The sequence below is a fragment of the Oncorhynchus masou genome, chromosome 24 (assembly GCF_036934945.1).
Source record: "Oncorhynchus masou masou isolate Uvic2021 chromosome 24, UVic_Omas_1.1, whole genome shotgun sequence".
Classification (NCBI taxonomy): Eukaryota; Metazoa; Chordata; class Actinopteri; order Salmoniformes; family Salmonidae; genus Oncorhynchus; species Oncorhynchus masou.
Window position 1 is genome coordinate 97,388,420 of NC_088235.1, and position 19,020 is coordinate 97,407,439.

The 19,020-nt window shown below is 43.7% G+C and overlaps 1 protein-coding gene across 4 annotated transcripts in view; it reads right to left on the bottom strand.

Moving 5' to 3' along the window:
• Nucleotides 1–19,020, bottom strand: part of trappc8 (trafficking protein particle complex subunit 8) — a 79,126-nt gene that overhangs the window by 37,135 nt on the left and 22,971 nt on the right. For all 4 annotated transcript variants that reach the window (XM_064935793.1, XM_064935792.1, XM_064935794.1 and 1 more), the window contains 9 exons: nucleotides 16,744–16,870; nucleotides 13,241–13,506; nucleotides 12,814–12,929; nucleotides 7,251–7,401; nucleotides 3,732–3,832; nucleotides 3,431–3,536; nucleotides 1,617–1,748; nucleotides 900–1,124; nucleotides 168–273 (listed from right to left, as the gene is read on the bottom strand). In XM_064935793.1, the coding sequence (XP_064791865.1) occupies nucleotides 168–273; nucleotides 900–1,124; nucleotides 1,617–1,748; nucleotides 3,431–3,536; nucleotides 3,732–3,832; nucleotides 7,251–7,401; nucleotides 12,814–12,929; nucleotides 13,241–13,506; nucleotides 16,744–16,870 (1,330 nt within the window). The remainder of the gene's footprint in view (nucleotides 1–167; nucleotides 274–899; nucleotides 1,125–1,616; nucleotides 1,749–3,430; nucleotides 3,537–3,731; nucleotides 3,833–7,250; nucleotides 7,402–12,813; nucleotides 12,930–13,240; nucleotides 13,507–16,743; nucleotides 16,871–19,020) is intronic.

Here is a 19,020-nt window from a genome sequence, read left to right on the forward strand (position 1 = left end):
TAAAAATGACATACCTCTACATGCTTTGTAAGTAGGAAAACCTGCAAAATCGGCAGTGTATCAAATACTTGTTCTCCCCACTGTATACACACAGTTATTTAGCAGCTTTAAATATGTGACTGGGGAGCAATGCTTGGCGGTGAAATTTGTGTGTGTGTCAGTCTTACCCTCTGCCAGGCGGCGTTCGTGGCCAAAGTAGACCCTGGTAGCAGAGCTGTTGATGCAGGGTAGGGGCAGCTGGGGTAGTGCCACCTCACACAACCCTGGCACATTCTGGAGGAACAGGTAGAGTAAGGACATACTGTCAACAAACACTGAAGCCGAACATTACACACACACTAAAATATAGCTTGTGCAAGACTCACTAACGGACTCTGCATGCTGAGTTAGTGCTATAATAATCAAGACTTAAAATTGGGTTCAGCTCGCACACACACAGCTTCCTCACTGGTGGAGGGTAAGAACACACGCGCACACAAGCACTTCTGACTCATCCAGACCAAGCTCAACACATTTCCGATTCCTAAAAGCACACACTAGAATTCTACTAGAAGTAACTTATTTTAATAACCAAACTCTTAAATCACATTGATATTCTGGAGCTGACGCATAGGCTTAAAGTTCTTTGATGTATTAATCAGAGAGCAGTACTAATATAACCGGTTTGTGAAGGACAAGTTCTGTAGTGTGTGTGTCCACATACTTGAGATGAATTGTCAGATTTCAGGTGAATGTTTCTTCAGAAACAGTGGGACAGAGTGTGACTAAGGAAGGATCCCTGAGGTTGTATCACGGTTATGTATAGGTTGTGTTGTCATCTTTTCATGTCTATGAGGAAGGCTCCCTGCTAACAATGTGTTATGGTTGTGATATGGTTGTATTAACATTGTGAGTGTTACCCTGTAGACATAGAGGTACTCCCGGAGGAAGGCTCCCTGCTGTGTGGCGGTCTGCTGGCTGTCGTTGGTGAGGATGTGTCTGAAGGCTAAGACAGCGTTCTCTGGTTGGCGCAGCGTAAAGGACTGGCGGCCGATAGTGAAGTTGATATGGTCCTCAGCCAGGGACCAGCCTTTACCCTTATACACCTGCATGGCCTGGCAGTAACACCGCAATGCATGACGCTTCTACAGCGAGTGAGAGAGAGGTGGCATGTGGGGGGACGAAGACAGGGAGGGGGAAATGGGAGAGAGGGATAGAGAGGGTGGGGAAGAGGGAACAAGGTACAGGTAGAGAGGGAGAGCAAGAAGATGGAACACAAAGAAAGAAAAGCAGAAAATGACAGAACAGAGGGGAAAACGAGAGGGAAAGAGTACAATCAGTCAAAAGTTATAAATGGAATGCTCTAACGGTTCGAGAACTTCATTGACATCATGCTGCTCTGAACATAGAAGACAACAAGTCTTAAACCTCTCTGACCCACCTAGCTACCTGTAAATCACCGGTCTATCTCAGATCACCTTGTTCTGTTCATCTGATGATCAAACATTTTTTAAATTAGTAATAAATGTCAGCAAACATGAATAACCTAGTTCTGTTTTTAAAAGGCCTGGCTGTTTGTGCATACACACAGGTATGCACAAACAAATATGCACGAACACAGGTTGTGTTCCACTTACCTGTCCTGCCTTGCTGAAGCGGTGTCCTGCCAGGATCATGTGGAAGGCAAACTTCCTAACCATGGGGTTTCGCATGTTAATGAAGCAGTGGGCTGCTTGCTCCAATAGGAGGGCAGAACACAGATCAGAATCCTGAGAGTGAGATTGAGACATACAGGTTAGCTAATACCATGGACATATCACACATACACATTAATTTAACCTTTATTTGTACAGAGAGACCTGTTCAAGACAGTGGCAGGCAGCAACATTAAAGGTTTCACACATAAATACAGTGTAATTCGGAAGTTCACATACACCTTAGCCAAATACATTTAAACTCAGTATTTCACATTTCCTGACATTTAATCCTAGCAAAAATTCCCTGTCTCAGGTCAGTTAGGGTCACCACTTCATTTTAAGAATGTGAAATGTCAGAATAATTGTAGAGAGAATGACTTATTTCAGCTTTTATTTCTTTCATCACATTCCCAGTGGGTCAGAAGTTTACATACACTCAATTAGTATTTGGTAGCATTGCCTTTAAATTGTTTAACTTGGGTCAAACATTTTGGGTAGCCTTCCACAAGCTTCCCACAATAAGTTGGGTGAATTTTGGCCCATTCCTCCTGACAGAGCTGACAGTAACTGAGTCAGGTTTGTAGGCCTCCTTGCTCGCACACGCTTTTTCAGTTCAGCCCGACAGATTTTCTATAAGATTGGAGGTCAGGGCTTTGTGATGGCCACTCCAATACCTTGACTTGTTGTCCTTAAGCCATTTTGGCACAACTTTGGAAGTATGCTTGGGGTCATTTTCCATTTGGAAGACCCATTTGCGACCAAGCTTTAACTTCGTGACTGATGTCTTGAGATGTTGCTTCAATATATCCACATAATTTTCTTCCTCATGATGTCATCTATTTTGTGAAGTGCACCCCCACAACATGATGCTGCCACCCCCGTGTTTCACTGTTGGGATGGTGTTCTTCGGCTTGCATGCCTCCACATTTTTCCTCCATAACGATGGTTATTATGGCCAAACAGTTATATTTTTGTTTCATCAGACCAGAGGATATTTCTCCAAAAAGTACCATCTTTGTCCCCAAGTGCAGTTGCAAACTGTAATCTGCTTTTTTATGGCGGTTTTGGAGCAGTAGCTTCCTCCTTGCTGTGGATATAGATACTTTTGTACCCGTTTCCTCCAGCATCTTCACAAGGTCCTTTGCTGTTGTTCTGGGATTGATTTGCACTTTTTGCACCAAAGTATGTTTATCTCTAGGAGACAGAACGAGTCTCCTTCCTTTCCCTCTGAGGTCTTGGCTGATTTCTTTTGATTTTCCCATGATGTCAAGCAAAGAGGCACTGAGTTTGAAGGTAGGCCTTGAAATACACCCACAGGTACAACTCCAATTGACTCAAATTATGTCAATTAGCCTATCAGAAGCTTCTCAAGCCATGACATTTTCTGGAATTTTCAAAGCTATTTAAAAGGCACAGTCAACTTAGTGTATGTAAACTTCTGACCCACTGGAATTGTGATACCGGGAATTATAAGTTAAATAATCTGTCTGTAAACAATTGTTGGAAAAATTACTTGTGTCATTCACAAAGTAGATGTCCTAAACGACTTGCCAAAACTATAGTTTGTTAACAAGAAATTTGTGGAGTGGTTAAAAAATGAGTTAAGTGGGTGTAAACTTCCGACTTCAACTGTATATGATACACGTAACATTCAATAATCTGACTTCCACAGAAATGCACAGAGCCAGAGGTCAATCTACAGAATAAAAACATAGAACCTGTGGTCCAAATGAGAAGTAGTGTGTTCTTCTCACCTCACTGGTCATCTTGATGAGGAGGGTAGCAGCATCAGAGTACTTGGCCTGACTCTTCAGTACCTCAGCACTGAACAGAGCACAACGCTCAGCTAGGACCTTGTTCCTGTGGGGTGGGACATTTATAAAACATTCATACACACTACCACAGGAGTTGGAGAGCCAGTGCATTGTAGTTGTGTGTTTTGTGACTTGTATGCGGCTGTTGAGATATGAGGCTGGGTATTTTAGCTTCCTGGATATTGTTAATCAATGTGTGTTTTTGTGACAACACATGCAGCTGTGTGTGTCAATGCCGTACTTGCACACATCTCTGTAGGTCTGAATTGCCGTGTCCATATAGTGTGCTGGATACGGCCGTGGAGCCCCACCCTGGAGAAACGCAGACACTGCTGCCATCTCCTACAGACAGACCGACAGAGAAACAGAGAGATAACGAGAAAGAGGGTGCAGCAATATGAGAGGAGAATGAAAACCATTTAAAATATATCCATTTCTCATATATTCAAATATCAATTAGTGTTGAGTGTCATAAGTGGTAATATGGTGGGTGTGTGGAGGATAGGAATGGACACGTCACAGCTCCAGACAACATCAGAATGTCAAACATATTCTGGCTATTACAAACACACGCACCTGTACGAGTTTCAAACACAAACAGGTCTGCTGTTAATATTCCCGTGACCCAGATAGCCATGAGGCGTGGCCGCATCGTTAACACAGCGGAATGCTAGGACAAACTCCACATTGCCTCTTTTTCTAGTCTGTGGTAGATACCGCACTGCTCAGGACTCTGTTGTTTTGTTGACGTCATTCAGAGGTGCAGGAAAGATTGGTGTGTGCTCAGCCACAGTATTGTACTGCATGTGCTACTGCTACTAAGCACTAACTTTCTGGCACCTGAACCTTTGCTCCTGCTGTGTCCTTTCTACAAGACTGTTCATTACCTTCATGACAATGTACTGTGTGTGTGTGCATGTGACGTGTGTGTGTGTGTGTGTGTGAGAGCATGTACAGTATTCACTTGTGTTTATCTGTGTAGGTTATCTGATTATTGTGGCAGAAGAATCAGAATTAGCTCAGTAATATCGTCAACCATTTTGAAAAGAAGGTCGACGACATCCGATCCTCGTTTGCTAAGTCAAACGACACCGCTGGTTCTGCTCACACTGCCCTACCCTGTGCTCTGACCTCTTTCTCCCCTCTCTCTCCAGATGAAATCTCGCTTCTTGTGACGGCCGGCCGCCCAACAACCTGCCCGCTTGACCCTATCCCCTCCTCTCTTCTCCAGACCATTTCCGGAGACCTTCTCCCTTACCTCACCTCGCTCATCAACTCATCCCTGACCGCTGGCTACGTCCCTTCCGTCTTCAAGAGAGCGAGAGTTGCACCCCTTCTGAAAAAACCTACACTCGATCCCTCTGATGTCAACAACTACAGACCAGTATCCCTTCTTTCTTTTCTCTCCAAAACTCTTGAACGTGCCGTCCTTGGCCAGCTCTCCCGCTATCTCTCTCAGAATGACCTTCTTGATCCAAATCAGTCAGGTTTCAAGACTAGTCATTCAACTGAGACTGCTCTTCTCTGTATCACGGAGGCGCTCCGCACTGCTAAAGCTAACTCTCTCTCCTCTGCTCTCATCCTTCTAGACCTATCGGCTGCCTTCGACACTGTGAACCATCAGATCCTCCTCTCCACCCTCTCCGAGTTGGGCATCTCCGGTGCGGCCCACGCTTGGATTGCGTCCTACCTGACAGGTCGCTCCTACCAGGTGGCGTGGCGAGAATCTGTCTCCTCGCCACGCGCTCTCACCACTGGTGTCCCCCAGGGCTCTGTTCTAGGCCCTCTCCTATTCTCGCTATACACCAAGTCACTTGGCTCTGTCATAACCTCACATGGTCTCTCCTATCATTGCTATGCAGACGACACACAATTAATCTTCTCCTTTCCTCCTTCTGATGACTAGGTGGCGAATCGCATCTCTGCATGTCTGGCAGACATATCAGTGTGGATGACGGATCACCACCTCAAGCTGAACCTCGGCAAGACGGAGCTGCTCTTCCTCCCGGGGAAGGACTGCCCGTTCCATGATCTCGCCATCACGGTTGACAACTCCATTGTTTCCTCCTCCCAGAGCGCTAAGAACCTTGGCGTGATCCTGGACAACACCCTGTCGTTCTCAACTAACATCAAGGCGGTGGCCCGTTCCTGTAGGTTCATGCTCTACAACATCCGCAGAGTACGCCCCTGCCTCACACAGGAAGCGGCGCAGGTCCTAATCCAGGCACTTGTCATCTCCCGTCTGGATTACTGCAACTCGCTGTTGGCTGGGCTCCCTGCCTGTGCCATTAAACCCCTACAACTCATCCAGAACGCCGCAGCCCGTCTGGTGTTCAACCTTCCCAAGTTCTCTCACGTCACCCCGCTCCTCCGCTCTCTCCACTGGCTTCCAGTTGAAGCTCGCATCCGCTACAAGACCATGGTGCTTGCCTACGGAGCTGTGAGGGGAACGGCACCGCAGTACCTCCAGGCTCTGATCAGGCCCTACACCCAAACAAGGGCACTGCGTTCATCCACCTCTGGCCTGCTCGCCTCCCTACCACTGAGGAAGTACAGTTCCCGCTCAGCCCAGTCAAAACTGTTCGCTGCTCTGGCCCCCCAATGGTGGAACAAACTCCCTCACGACGCCAGGACAGCGGAGTCAATCACCACCTTCCGGAGACACCTGAAACCCCACCTCTTCAGGAATACCTAGGATAGGATAAAGCAATCCTTCTCACCCCCCCTTAAATGATTTAGATGCACTATTGTAAAGTGGCTGTTCCACTGATGTCAGAAGGTGAATTCACCAATTTGTAAGTCGCTCTGGATAAGAGCGTCTGCTAAATGACTTAAATGTAATGTAATGTAAATGTAATATAGATTATTAAGATGTCTTATCTGCATAATATGCTTATTTGATTGAACTGTTGAACTCTTGCTATTAGAATGTATCCCTTTGGACTCTGATGTTAGCAGTTGCACTTCCGCCCTCATATAGGCTTCAGTCATCTGGGGCCCAGAGAGGGGAGAAGTCAGGCTTGTCTATCACATGTCCCTTTTGCTATGCAGAATATCAGAAAGAGAAGAGGACAGGCTGGAACATTGTCTTCATATGTGAATGTGTATTTACCTATTTTAAACCATGTGATTAAATGGGGAACCAATTACTTGTCTCCAGAATGTCTGTGCACCAGTTACTCCCTCCTTTGGACTTGGGGGAGATCAGGTCTGAGAAAAGGTGTGTATGGTAGTGTCTGGAACCACTGTACGTCATCTCTGATGTTGCACCTATCTTGGGATAGTGTATGACCCAGAGGCTCACTCCCCTCAGGACTTTACAATTGATTTATGCCATAGAATGAGTTGGTGTTTCTGTACTGTGAAGGACCAGGGACTAGATCTTCGGGGGCTAACTCTGTAGAATAAGAAAGGTCTTCATAACAAATGCCATCTGGCAGGGGGATACTGCTTTCTCATATATCAAGTATCACCTTGTGACCCATTCCATACATCTGTTGTTTGTCATGTAGACTAAGAAGGTGCATCTTTGCTATAAAATATATTTGACATTCTTTGTATGTCAGAGCAGCTCACTGTTGAGTCAACCAGCCTCATTATTGCAGAGCAATTACTCTATGCCGCATTATAAATAAGTTGTGAATAAAGTAATATTCTGATCAGTGATTGACCTTGTCTCTCCTTCTTATTGATTAGAATTTCCACAACAGTGTGTGTGTGTGCCACATCTCTCTCTCCCTTTCTGTGTGTGTGTTCTCACCAGCGCTCCAGCGGCATAGAGCATGGCCTGGTCAGATAAGAAGTCCTTCTTGGCCGTGTGGTAGCAGCTGTAGGCCAGCTCATAGTGCTGAACCAGGAAACACAGGTCAGCCATCTTTCTGATTTGCAGCTCAGGGGCTTCTGGATGATAGCTGATGACATCACACAGGGCAGAGGTCAGAGGTCATATACTCAGCTGAGGTATAGGTGGAGGCGTTAGAAAACACCATCCAAAGTCAGACTCAAATGGCACCCTATTCTCCTATTGACAGCAATACATTTGACCAGGGCCAACAAAGCTCTGGTCAAAAGTAGTGCACTGTAGTGAATAGGGTGCCATTTGGGACACATCCAAACTGTGCAGTGCATTCGGTAAGCATTCAGACCCCCTAACTTTTTTCACGTTGTTACATTACAGCCTTATTCTAAAATGGATTAAATAAAATCCTCAATCTACACACAAAACCCCATAATGACAAGGGAAAAAAAGTTTGATAATTTTTGCAAATTAGAAATAAAAAAACAATCTTATTTACATAATTATTCAGACCCATTGCTATGAGACTCGAAATTGAGCTCAGGTGCATCCTGTTTCCATTGATCATCCTTGAGATGTTTCTACAACTTAAATGGAGTCCATCTGTGGAAAATTCAATTGATTCCACAAAAGCTAAAGAACATATGCACATTCAGGTACTTTCTGCAGGTGCTGGAGTTGTCAGTCAAATCTGGTTGCTTGTCATTGTACAAGCTGGACATCCATTAGGTCTCTGATACACATTGGAATAGAAATGGTCAAGATGTCACGCAGGGGAAGGGACATTGAGAGGAAACTTCAAGTAAATAAATATCACCTGGAAGCATGAGCAGTAGTGTGCTGCGTTTTAAATTAAATTGATTGGAAATTATTTGGAAAGGCACGCAGCAGTCAATATAAAGGTCCCACAGTTGACAGTGCATATCAGAACAAAAACCAAGCCATGAGTTCGAAGGAATTGTCCGAAGAGCTCAGAGACAGGATTAGGTCAAGGCACAGATCTGGGGAAGGGTACCAAAAAATGTCTGCGTCATTGAACGTACCCAATAACACAGTGGCCTCCATCACTCTTAAATGGAAGAAGTTTGGAACCACCAAGACACTTCATAGAGCTGTCTGCCTGGCCAAACTGAGCAATCGGGGGAGAAGGGAATTGGTCAGGGAGGTGACCAAAAACCCGATGGTCACTTTGACAGAGCTCCAGAATTCCTCTGTGGAGATGGGAAAACCTTCGAGAAAAACAACCATCTCTGCAGCACTCCACCTATCAGGACTTTATGGTATAGTGGCCCGCTTCGAGTTTGCTAAAAGGAACCTAAAGGACTCTCAGAAAATGAGAAACAAGGTTCTCTGGTCTGATCAAAACCAAAATTGAACTCTTTGGCCTGAATGCTAAGCGTCACGTCTGGAGGAAACCTGGCACCATCCCTACGGTAAAGCAGTGTGGTGGCAGCATCATGCTGTGGGGATGTTTTACAACAGCAAGGATTAGGAGACTAGTCAGGATGGAGGGAAATATAAATGGATAAAAGTACAGAGAGATCCTTGATGAAAACCTTCTCCAGAGCGCGAAAGACCTCAGACTGGGGCAAAGGTTCACCTTCAAACAGGACAACAACCCCAAGCACACAGCCAATACAACAGCTTCGGGACTTGTCTCAATGTCCTTGAGTGGCCCCGAGGATCTGCAGAGAAGAATGGGAATAACTCCTCAAATACAGGTGTGCCAAGCTTGTAGCATCATACTCAAGAATATTTGAGGCCGAATCGCTGCCAAAGGTGCTTCAACAAAGTACTGAGTAAAGGGTCTGAATACTTACAGAACCGATCAAAAGATGACAACTACCCATTCAAGGGTTTTTCTTTATTTTTACTATTTTCTACATTGTAGAATAACAGTGAAGACATCCAAACTATGAAATAACACATATGGAATCGTGTAGTAAAAAAGTTATACAAATCAGAATATATTTTCAATTTGAGATTCTTCAAGATTCTACAAGTAACCACTCTTTGCCTTGACAGCTTTGCATTCTCTCAACCAGCTTCATGAGGTATTCACCTGGAAAACTTTTCCAACAGTCTTGAAGGAGTTTCCACATATGCTTGGCTGCTTTTCCTTCATTCTGCGGTCCAACTCATCCCAAACCATGTCAATTGGGTTGAGGTTGGGTGATTGTGGAGGCCAGGTCATCTGATGCAGCACTCCATCAATCTCCTTCTTGGAGAAATAGCCCTTACACAGCCTGGAGGTGTGTTTTGGGTCAATGTCCTGTTGAAAAACAAAATGATTGTCCCACTAAGTGCAAAACAGATGGGATGGCGGATCGCTGCAGAATAATGTGATATCCATGCTGGTTCAGTGTGCCTTGAATTCTCAATAAATCACAGACAGTTTCATCTGCAAAGCACCCCCACACCATCACACATCCTCCTCCATGCTTCACAGTGGGAACCACACACGCAGAGATCATCCATTAACCTACACTGTGTCCCACAAAGACACGGCGGTTGGAACCAAAAATCTCAAATTTGGACTCATCAATGGACTAATGTCCATTGCTCGTGTTTCTTGGCCCAAACAAGTCTCTTCCCTTTCCTTTCTTATTGGTGTCCTTTAGTAGTGGTTTCTTTGCAGCAATTCGACCATGAAGGCCTGATTCACGCTGTTCCCTCTGAACAGTTGATGTTGAGATATGTCTGTTACTTGAACTCTATGAGGTGCAATATGACGTGCAGATAATTGGTAATTGCTGAGACTGGTAACTCTAATGAACTTATCCTCTGCAGCAGAGTTAACTCTGGGTCTTCCTTTCCTGTGGCGGTCCTCATGAGAGCCAGTTTCATCTTAGCACTTGAAGAAACTTCTTGAAATTACCTTCATGTATTAAAGTCATGGACTGTCATTTCTCTTTGCTTATTTCAGCTGTTCCTGCAACAATATGGACTTGGTCTTTTACCAAATAGAGCTATCTTCTGTATACCACCCCTACCTTGTCACAACACAACTGATTGGCTCAAACGGATTAAGAAGAAAATAAATTCCACAAATTAAATTTTAACAAGGCACATCTGTTAATTGAGATGCATTCCAGGTCACTACCTCATGAAGCTGGTTGAGAGAATGCCAAGAGCGTGCAAAGTTGTCATCAAGGCAGAGGGTGGCTACTCTGAAGAATCGCAAATATAAAATATATGTTTTGAAAAGGTAACATTTTCTGGTTACTACATGCATGTTATTTCATAGTTTTGATGTCTTCACTATTATTCTACAATGTAAAAATTGGTCAAAAATAAAATAAACCCTGGAATGAGTAGATGTCCAAACTTTTGACTGGTACTGCATGTAAATGTGATATTTCAGTGATTCAAAAAAAAATAAAACCTGTTTTGGCTTTGTCATTATGGGGTATCATGTGTAGATTGATGAGGGGGAAAAAACATTTTAATCAATTTTAGAAGTCAAACTTCTAAACATAAAATGTGGAAAAAGTCAAGGGGTCTGAATACTTTCCGAATTCACTGTACATATACACTATCTTGGGTGAAAGCCTAAAGCTAATCTTTGACTTCTCTCTCTATCCTCGTTTTCTGCACCTCTGATTGGACACATGGACAGTTTAACTCAGTAAATGTGTGATTGTGTTCATACTGTATGTACCAGACATACAGCCAGCAGCATACCACCCTGCTGGCTTGCTTCTGAAGCTAAGCATGGTTGGTCCTGGTCCTGGATGAGAGACCAGATGCTGCTGGAAGTGGTGTTGGAGGGTAGGAGGAGGCACCCTTTCCTCTGATCAAAAACAAAATCCAATGCCCCAGGGCAGTGATTGGGGACATTGCCCTGTGTCGGGTGCCATCTTTCGGATGGGACATTAAACGGGTGTCCTGACTTTCTGTGGTCACTAAAGATCCCATGGCACGTATTGTCGGGGTGTTAACCCCGGTATCCTGGCTAATTTCCAAAATCTGGCCCATAATACCATCATGGCCACCTAATCATCCCCAGCTTACAATTGGCTCATTCATCCCCTCTCCCCTGTAACTATTCCCCAAGCCATTGCTGGAAATGAGAATGTGTTCAGTCAACTTACCTGGTGGTTGTGTTCATACCGTATGTACCAGACAGTGTTCACCGGAAGTGCTACCTTGTCCCGGACATGCTATTTTCGACTCCCTCTTCCGCACCTGCTGTCTCTAACTCTGAATGCTCGGCTATGAAAAGCCTACTGACATTTACTCCGGAGATGCACCCTCTTCAACCACTGCGATTATAATTATTTGACCCTGCTGGTCATCTTTGTACGTTTGAACATCTTGGCCATGTTCTGCTATAATCTCCAAACGGTACAGCCAGAAGAGGACTGGCTACTCCTCAGAGCCTGGTTCCCCTCAAGGTTTCTGCCTTTCTAGTGAATTTTTCCTAGCCAACGTACTTCTACATCTGCATTGCTTGCTGTTTGGGGTTTTAGGGTGGGTTTCTGTACAGCACTTTGTGACATTGGCTGATGTTAAAAGGGTTTTATAAATACATTTGATTGATTGTGGAATCCGAGGTGTAATCTGTTAATGAGAGACCCTTGCCATCTTTCAAAGCATTGGTCAGTGAGAAATGTGATATTAAGTACCAAGACCACAGCTTACTGGATAACCTCCTTGCTACTGGTGAAGTAGATCAGAGACGGGCAAAAAACAATTGTGGGGGAAACAAAAAAAATCTGAACTCATCACGAAGGGCCACTCTGACTCGCGGGTCTGCAAACCCACATCCATACAGCGCTGGCCGGCACTAGCCTTTTGGGCCCCCTGACATAAGAGAAACTGCTGATGCACAACCAAATTTCCAAGTTGCACACTGTGTATTCTACCTCTCAACAGTAAATTGAGACACCGATTGAGTTCCCCAAAAAAACAAGACCCGCTTGCCACCAGTAGCCCTGCCCATCTATGATGCAGATTACACTTCTTTTTTTCTTTTTCTTTTTTTAACTAGGCAAGTCAGTGAAGAACAAATTCTTATTTACAATGATGGCCTATCAAAAGGCTGGGAGATGGGATAATAAAAATGTTAAAAAATATGTCAACACACATCACGACAAGAGACACCACAACAAGAGAGACCTAAGACAAGATAGCAAGGCAGCAACACATGACAACATGGTACCAGCACAAAAGATGGTACAAACATTATTGGACACGGACAACAGCACAAAGGCAGGAAGATAGAGACAACAATACATCACGCAAAGCAGCCACAACTGTCAGTAAGAGTGTCCATGATTGAGTCTTTGAATGAAGAGATGGAGATAAAATGGTCCAGTTTGAGTGTTTTTTTCTAGTTCGTTCCAGTCGCAAGCTGCAGCGAACTGAAAAGAGGAGAGACCCAGGGATGTGTGTGCGTTGAGGACCTTTAACCAAAAGTGAACGGCAGAACAGGTGTTGTATGTGGACGATGAGGACTGGAGTAGGTATCTCAGAGGGAGAGGAGGAAGGGGACATAAGAGGAGAAGGAGGATGATGAACTTACAGAAGGCCGGAAGTGTTCTTCAGCTCAGCGATACTCTTCTCTGGAACTTTCCCTCCTCCAAACAACTTCTTAGTGACTGAGAACAGAGAGCGACTCAAGCCTTTCCTGGAGACCAGCTACAGGCGGAGGGGAAGGAGGGAGAGAGAGGGAATGAGATTAGATCATTAGAATGCCTAAGGCCATATAATATATTGTGTCCATCTATCATTAAATCAGTCCTTCCAGGATTTCACTGCTATTTTTGTGTCAATACACCCTGACCGATTAATCAACACACCAACTGACAGGAAGTACATACGCTTAGATATGGCAATAGTCAGTCGACAGTTACCAAAAATATGACAATACAAGACAACACAGTGGTAAACTGTGGTAGCTGAGAGGTCTCATTGTCATCTTGTGTGTGTGTGTGTGTGTGTGTGTGTACCTGGTCATTGAGCTGTCTGATGTTCTTCTCTATGTGAGGGAGTAGTCCCCTGAAGGTAAATTCCTGGATGAATAGTCTTAGGCGGTTGTGGTCATTCAGCGTAAGACATGCCCCATGGCTGGTGCCCGCCGCCACTCCTGTGTAGACTGTCGTAGTCTTGGTTTCAGCGGCGACGGCACTGAGGGAGTCCAGGTTACCGGGCATGTCAATGGCAGCCTCCAGCTGGAGAGGGTGGGTGTTGTCCAGACTGTTTACAGAGACTCCGTCTGATACACAAAACATTGTCAACAACACAGTGTCAACAATGTAAAGGTGTGTGTCCAGACTGTTTGGAGATTCCGTCTGGATAAAGAAAGTATTGTCAAGAACCAAGGCACACTTCAAATGAGGGTGTGTGTCCAGACTTCATGGAAACTACATCTGAATAAACAATACATTGTCAACCCAGGCATGCTTCAGATGGATTAGTAATAGGCATATAGTTTCTCCATCTGGGTTAAATAATTAAACTCTACTACAGCAGTGTCTTTCTTGATCCTTCATCAATCTTTCAATAAGGGGGCCTGGCGCTGAGACGGATGCACAACGGTGGGGAAGAAGTTTCACATATACAAAATGTGTATACACACACGGAGGTGGGGAAGAAGTGTGTATATATACACACACACGGAGGTGGGGAAGAAGTGTGTATATATACACACACGGAGGTGGGGAAGAAGTGTGTATATATACACACACGGAGGTGGGGAAGAAGTGTGTATATATACACACACGGAGGTGGGGAAGAAGTGTGTGTATGTATATATATATATGTATATATATATGTATGTATGTATGTATGTATGTATGTATGTATGTATGTATGTATACACATATATATATATGTATATATATGTATATGTATATATATATATGTATATATATATATATATATGTATATATAGTGGGGAGAACAAGTATTTGATACAATGCCGATTTTGCAGGTTTTCCTACTTACAAAGCATGTAGAGGTCTGTCATTTTTATCATAGGTACACTTCAACTGAGAGAGACAGAATCTAAAACAAAAATCCAGAAAATCACATTGTATGATTTTTAAGTAATTAATTTGCATTTTATTGCATGACATAAGTATTTGATAACCTACCAACCAGTAAGAATTCCGGCTCTCACAGACCTGTTTGTTTTTCTTTAAGAAGCCCTCCTGTTCTCCACTCATTACCTGTATTAACTGCACCTGTTTGAACTCGTTACCTGTATAAAAGACACCTGTCCACACACTCAATCAAACAGACTCCAAACTCTCCACAATGGCCAAGACCAGAGAGCTGTGTAAGGATATCAGGAATAAAATTGTAGACCTGCACAAGGCTGGGATGGGCTACAGGACAATAGGCAAGCAGCTTGGTAAGAAGGCAACAACTGTTGGCGCAATTATTAGAAAATGGAAGAAGTTCAAGATGACGGTCAATCACCCTCGGTCAGGGGCTCCATGCGAGATCTCACCTCGTGGGGCATCAATGATCATGAGGAAGTTGAGGGATCAGCCCAGAACTACACAGCAGGACCTGGTCAATGACCTGAAGAGAGCTGGGACCACAGTCTCAAAGAAATCCATTAATAACACACTACGCCGTCATGGATTAAAATCCTGCAGCGCACGCAAGGTCCCCCTGCTCAAGCCAGCGCATGTCCAGGCCCGTCTGAAGTTTGCCAATGACCATCGATGATCCAGAGGAGGAATGGGAGGAGGTCATGTGGTCTGATGAGACAAAAATAGAGCTTTTTGGTCTAAACTCCACTCGCTGTGTTTGGAGGAAGAAGAAGGATGAGTACAACCCCAAGAACACCATCCCAACCGTGAAGCATAGGAGGTAGAAACATCATTCTTTGGGGACAGGACGACTGCACCGTATTGAGGGGAGGATGGATGGGGCCATGTATCGCAAGATTTTGGCCAACAACCTCCTTCCCTCAGTAAGAGCATTGAAGATGGGTCGTGGCTGGATCTTCCAGCATGACAACGACCCGAAACACACAGCCAGGGCAACTAAGGAGTGGCTCCGTAAGAAGCATCTCAAGGTCCTGGAGTAGCCTAGCCAGTCTCCAGACCTGAACCCAATAGAAAATCTTTGGAGGGAGCTGAAAGTCCCTATTGCCCAGCGACAGCCCCGAAACCTGAAGGATCTGGAGAAGGTCTGTATGGAGGAGTGGGACAAAATACCCACTGCAAGTGTGTGCAAACCTGGTCAAGAACTACAGGAAACGTATGATCTCTGTAATTGCAAACAAAGGTTTCTGTACCAAATATTAAGTTCTGCTTTTCTGATGTATCAAATACTTATGTCATGCAATAAAATGCAAATTAATTACTTAATCATACAATGTGATTTTCATTTTAGATTCCACCTCTCACAGTTAAAGTGTACCTATGATAAAAAATTAGACCTCTACATGCTTTGTAAGTAGGAGAACCTGCAATATCGGCAGTGTATCAAATACTTGTTCTCCCCACTGCGTGTGTGTGTGATATATATATATAAAACTCTAGAGCACTGAGCACCTCATCTCTGCAGCGCCTGCGAAATTCTGCTCTGTACTTTGCCTGGGTCTTCCGGGAATCACGATCCATCATTGCCAAGTAGAGTAACACCAATCTAATTTCACTCTTTAACCCGCAGACTTCTCGGCTTAAACTCAATAAGATATTTCAGGAAACGTTGAACATCGGCACGGGACATTTTTAATGTGGATGGGACTATACCACAGTCTTCAACTTGGCTACACCACCCAGAAACACGTTTTAAGTATCCAGGGAACACAGTCCTTCATCGGCCTTGCCCTCTGACATACCTCGGAGGAATCCCCTTACTCGGGAAACACTACTGCCAGGGTTATCAATTAGTTTCAATTAAGGGTTTTTACCCAGAAAGTGCTCATATTCAGTCAAAATTGCATTCCCCTCAATGCTGGATGCAAATTCATCCCTCTCGCTGTTTGCTGAAGTCTCCCCGACGCAGACTTGCTCCATCGGTTCCAAACGTGGTTCACTGGGCTTCCCTGATGTCTTGTGGTCGAATCCTGGCTAGATTTCTCCCATTCGATAGTCCCAAACATAAGGGCATGGGCAGACATGAAATGTTTGTCTATCCGCACGATATTCTGCTAGGAACAGAGCAGACCACGTTTTTTCCTGGTATTCATAGCTTCTTTTTCCTGCCTTCCCGCACTTCCCTTTGTTTACTCCAACGGCCGCCAACGAAGTAACCCCAACTAGGCAAGTCAGTTAAGAACAAATTCTTATTTACAAAGACGGCCTAGGAACAGTGGGTTAACTGCCTTAAGGGGCAGAACAACATATTTTTACCTTGTCAGCTCAGAGATTCGATCTTGCAAGCTTTCGGTTATTTGTCCGACGCTTTAGCCACAAGGATAACTGCCGCCCCAGGAGTGACTAATGATATGAAATCTTCAGCTCGAGTATTTCTAAGTGGCTTAGCTCACCATTCTCTGCTGAGTCATGTCCGTCCATCTCTGGTGCTCCGTCCATCTCGGGTGCTCCTCCTATGTTGTTCTCTACAGCCGTGTTGTTCACCACTACAGGGGTTGGGGCTGGCTCCTCAGACTGATCCTAGAACAGCCAGGAGCAAACATGACAATATATGGGTCATGATCAATAGGCACAAAACTGAAGATAGTAGAACCTGACCGATATGGGATTTTTAGATCCAATACTGATACCGATGTTTGGGAGGCAATAGTCAACGATTAACGATATTTCTGCCAAAATACAGTACCAGTCAAAAGTTGACACCTTCTCATTCCAGGGTTAATCTCTATTTTTACTATTTTCTACATTGTAGAATAATAGTGAAGACATCAAAACTATGAAATAACAAATGGAATCATGTAGTAGCCCTCCCCCCCAAAAATTGTTAAAATCAAAACATATTTTATATTTGAGATTCTTCAAAGTAGCCTCCCTTTGCCTTGACAGCTTTGTACACTCTTGGCATTCTCTCAACCAACTTCATTAGGTAGTCACCTGAATGCAATTCAATTAACAGGTGTGCCTTGTTAAAAGTTCATTTGTGGAATTTCTTTCTGTGGTAAACAGAAGATAAAACTATTTGGTAAAAGACCAAGTCCATATTACGGCAAAAATAGCTCAAATATACCACATTTTCCAGATTGATTGACCTTCAAGAACTTTGAAAGTCTCTTAAAGCGCTGTCGCAAAAACAATCAAGCGCTATGGTGAAAATGGCTCTCATGAGGACCGCCACAGGAAAGAAAGACAGAGTAACCTCTGGAGAGGATAAGTTCAGAGTCACCAGCCAAAGAAAATGCAGCCCAAATAAATGCTTCAGAGAGTTCATGTAACAGACATCTCAACATCAACTGTTCAGAGGAGAATGCATGAATCAGGCCTTCATGGTCAAAATGCTGCAAAGACAATACTACTAAAGGACACCAATAAGAAGAAGAAACTTGTTTGGGACAAGAAACACAAGCAATGGACATTTGACCGGTGGAAATCTGTCCTTTGGTATGATGAGTTCAAATTAGAAATGTTTAGTTCCAACCGCAGTGCATTGTGAGATAGAGTAGCTGAATGGATGATCTCATGTGTGGTTCCTTCCGTGAAGCAAGGAGGTAGTGTGATGGTGAATTGCTGGTAATATTGTCAGTGATTTATTTATAATTCAAGGAACACTTAACCAGCATTGCTACCACACCAGCGTTACGCCATCCTATCATTTGTTTTTCAACAGGAAAAATTACATAACACACACCTCCAGGCTGTGTAAGGGCTATTTGACAAAGGAGAGTGATGGAGCGCTGCATCAGATGACCTGGCTTCCACAATCACCGGACATCAACCCAATAGCGATGGTTTGGGATGAGTTGGACCGCAAAGTGAAGGAAAAGCAGCCAAAAAGTGCTCAGCAGATGTGGGAACTCCTTCAAGACTGTTGTAAAAGCATTCCTTGTGAAGCTGGTCGAGAATGTCAAGAGTGTGCAAAGCTGTCATCAAGACAAAGGGTGGCCCTTTTTTGGTTACTACATGATTCCATGTGTGTTATTTCATAGTTTTGATGTCTTCAATATTATTCTACAATGTAGAAAAATAAAGAAAAACCCTGCATTGAGTCGGAGTCCACACTTTGACTGGTACGGTGAGATCTCGCATGGAGCCCCCGACCGAGGGTGATTGACCGTCATGTCTTTATTTTTGGTGTAATGAAAAAAAAGGCCTTTTTATCACAAATTGTGGTCCAAATGATTAACAGAAATTATAATTTAGTAACTAAATATTAAAATGAACATTATTTAAGAATAATTTTCAGAATGCACTGTATATCCTCTATAAATATAAAACAATTGGTCAGTTTACCTTCTTAGGTAAAACTTAAAGATTTGTATATCTATGGCACTGGATAAAAATGTGTAAGTGTTTGTACTGAAGCACCACAAGTATCCTAATACACGAGGGCTGAATGAATTGAACTTAGTTACAAAGTAAACCTTAAACTAAACTGTTCAATAAGAATGCAGTGAAACCCAATAAGATGCAGTTCATGATATCGCCACTAGATGTTAGAATCAGCATTTGTATTGAGTAGATTCACTAGTGTTTACAACAAGGTCATGTAAAGAGCTATTCATGGCAAACTCACAATGAGAGCCTGTTACGACAAGCATACACTAGGAGTTCATTGCAAAACTGTTTTCTTACTGAAACCATGAAGTAAATTACAGTTATTCCATATAAAATAT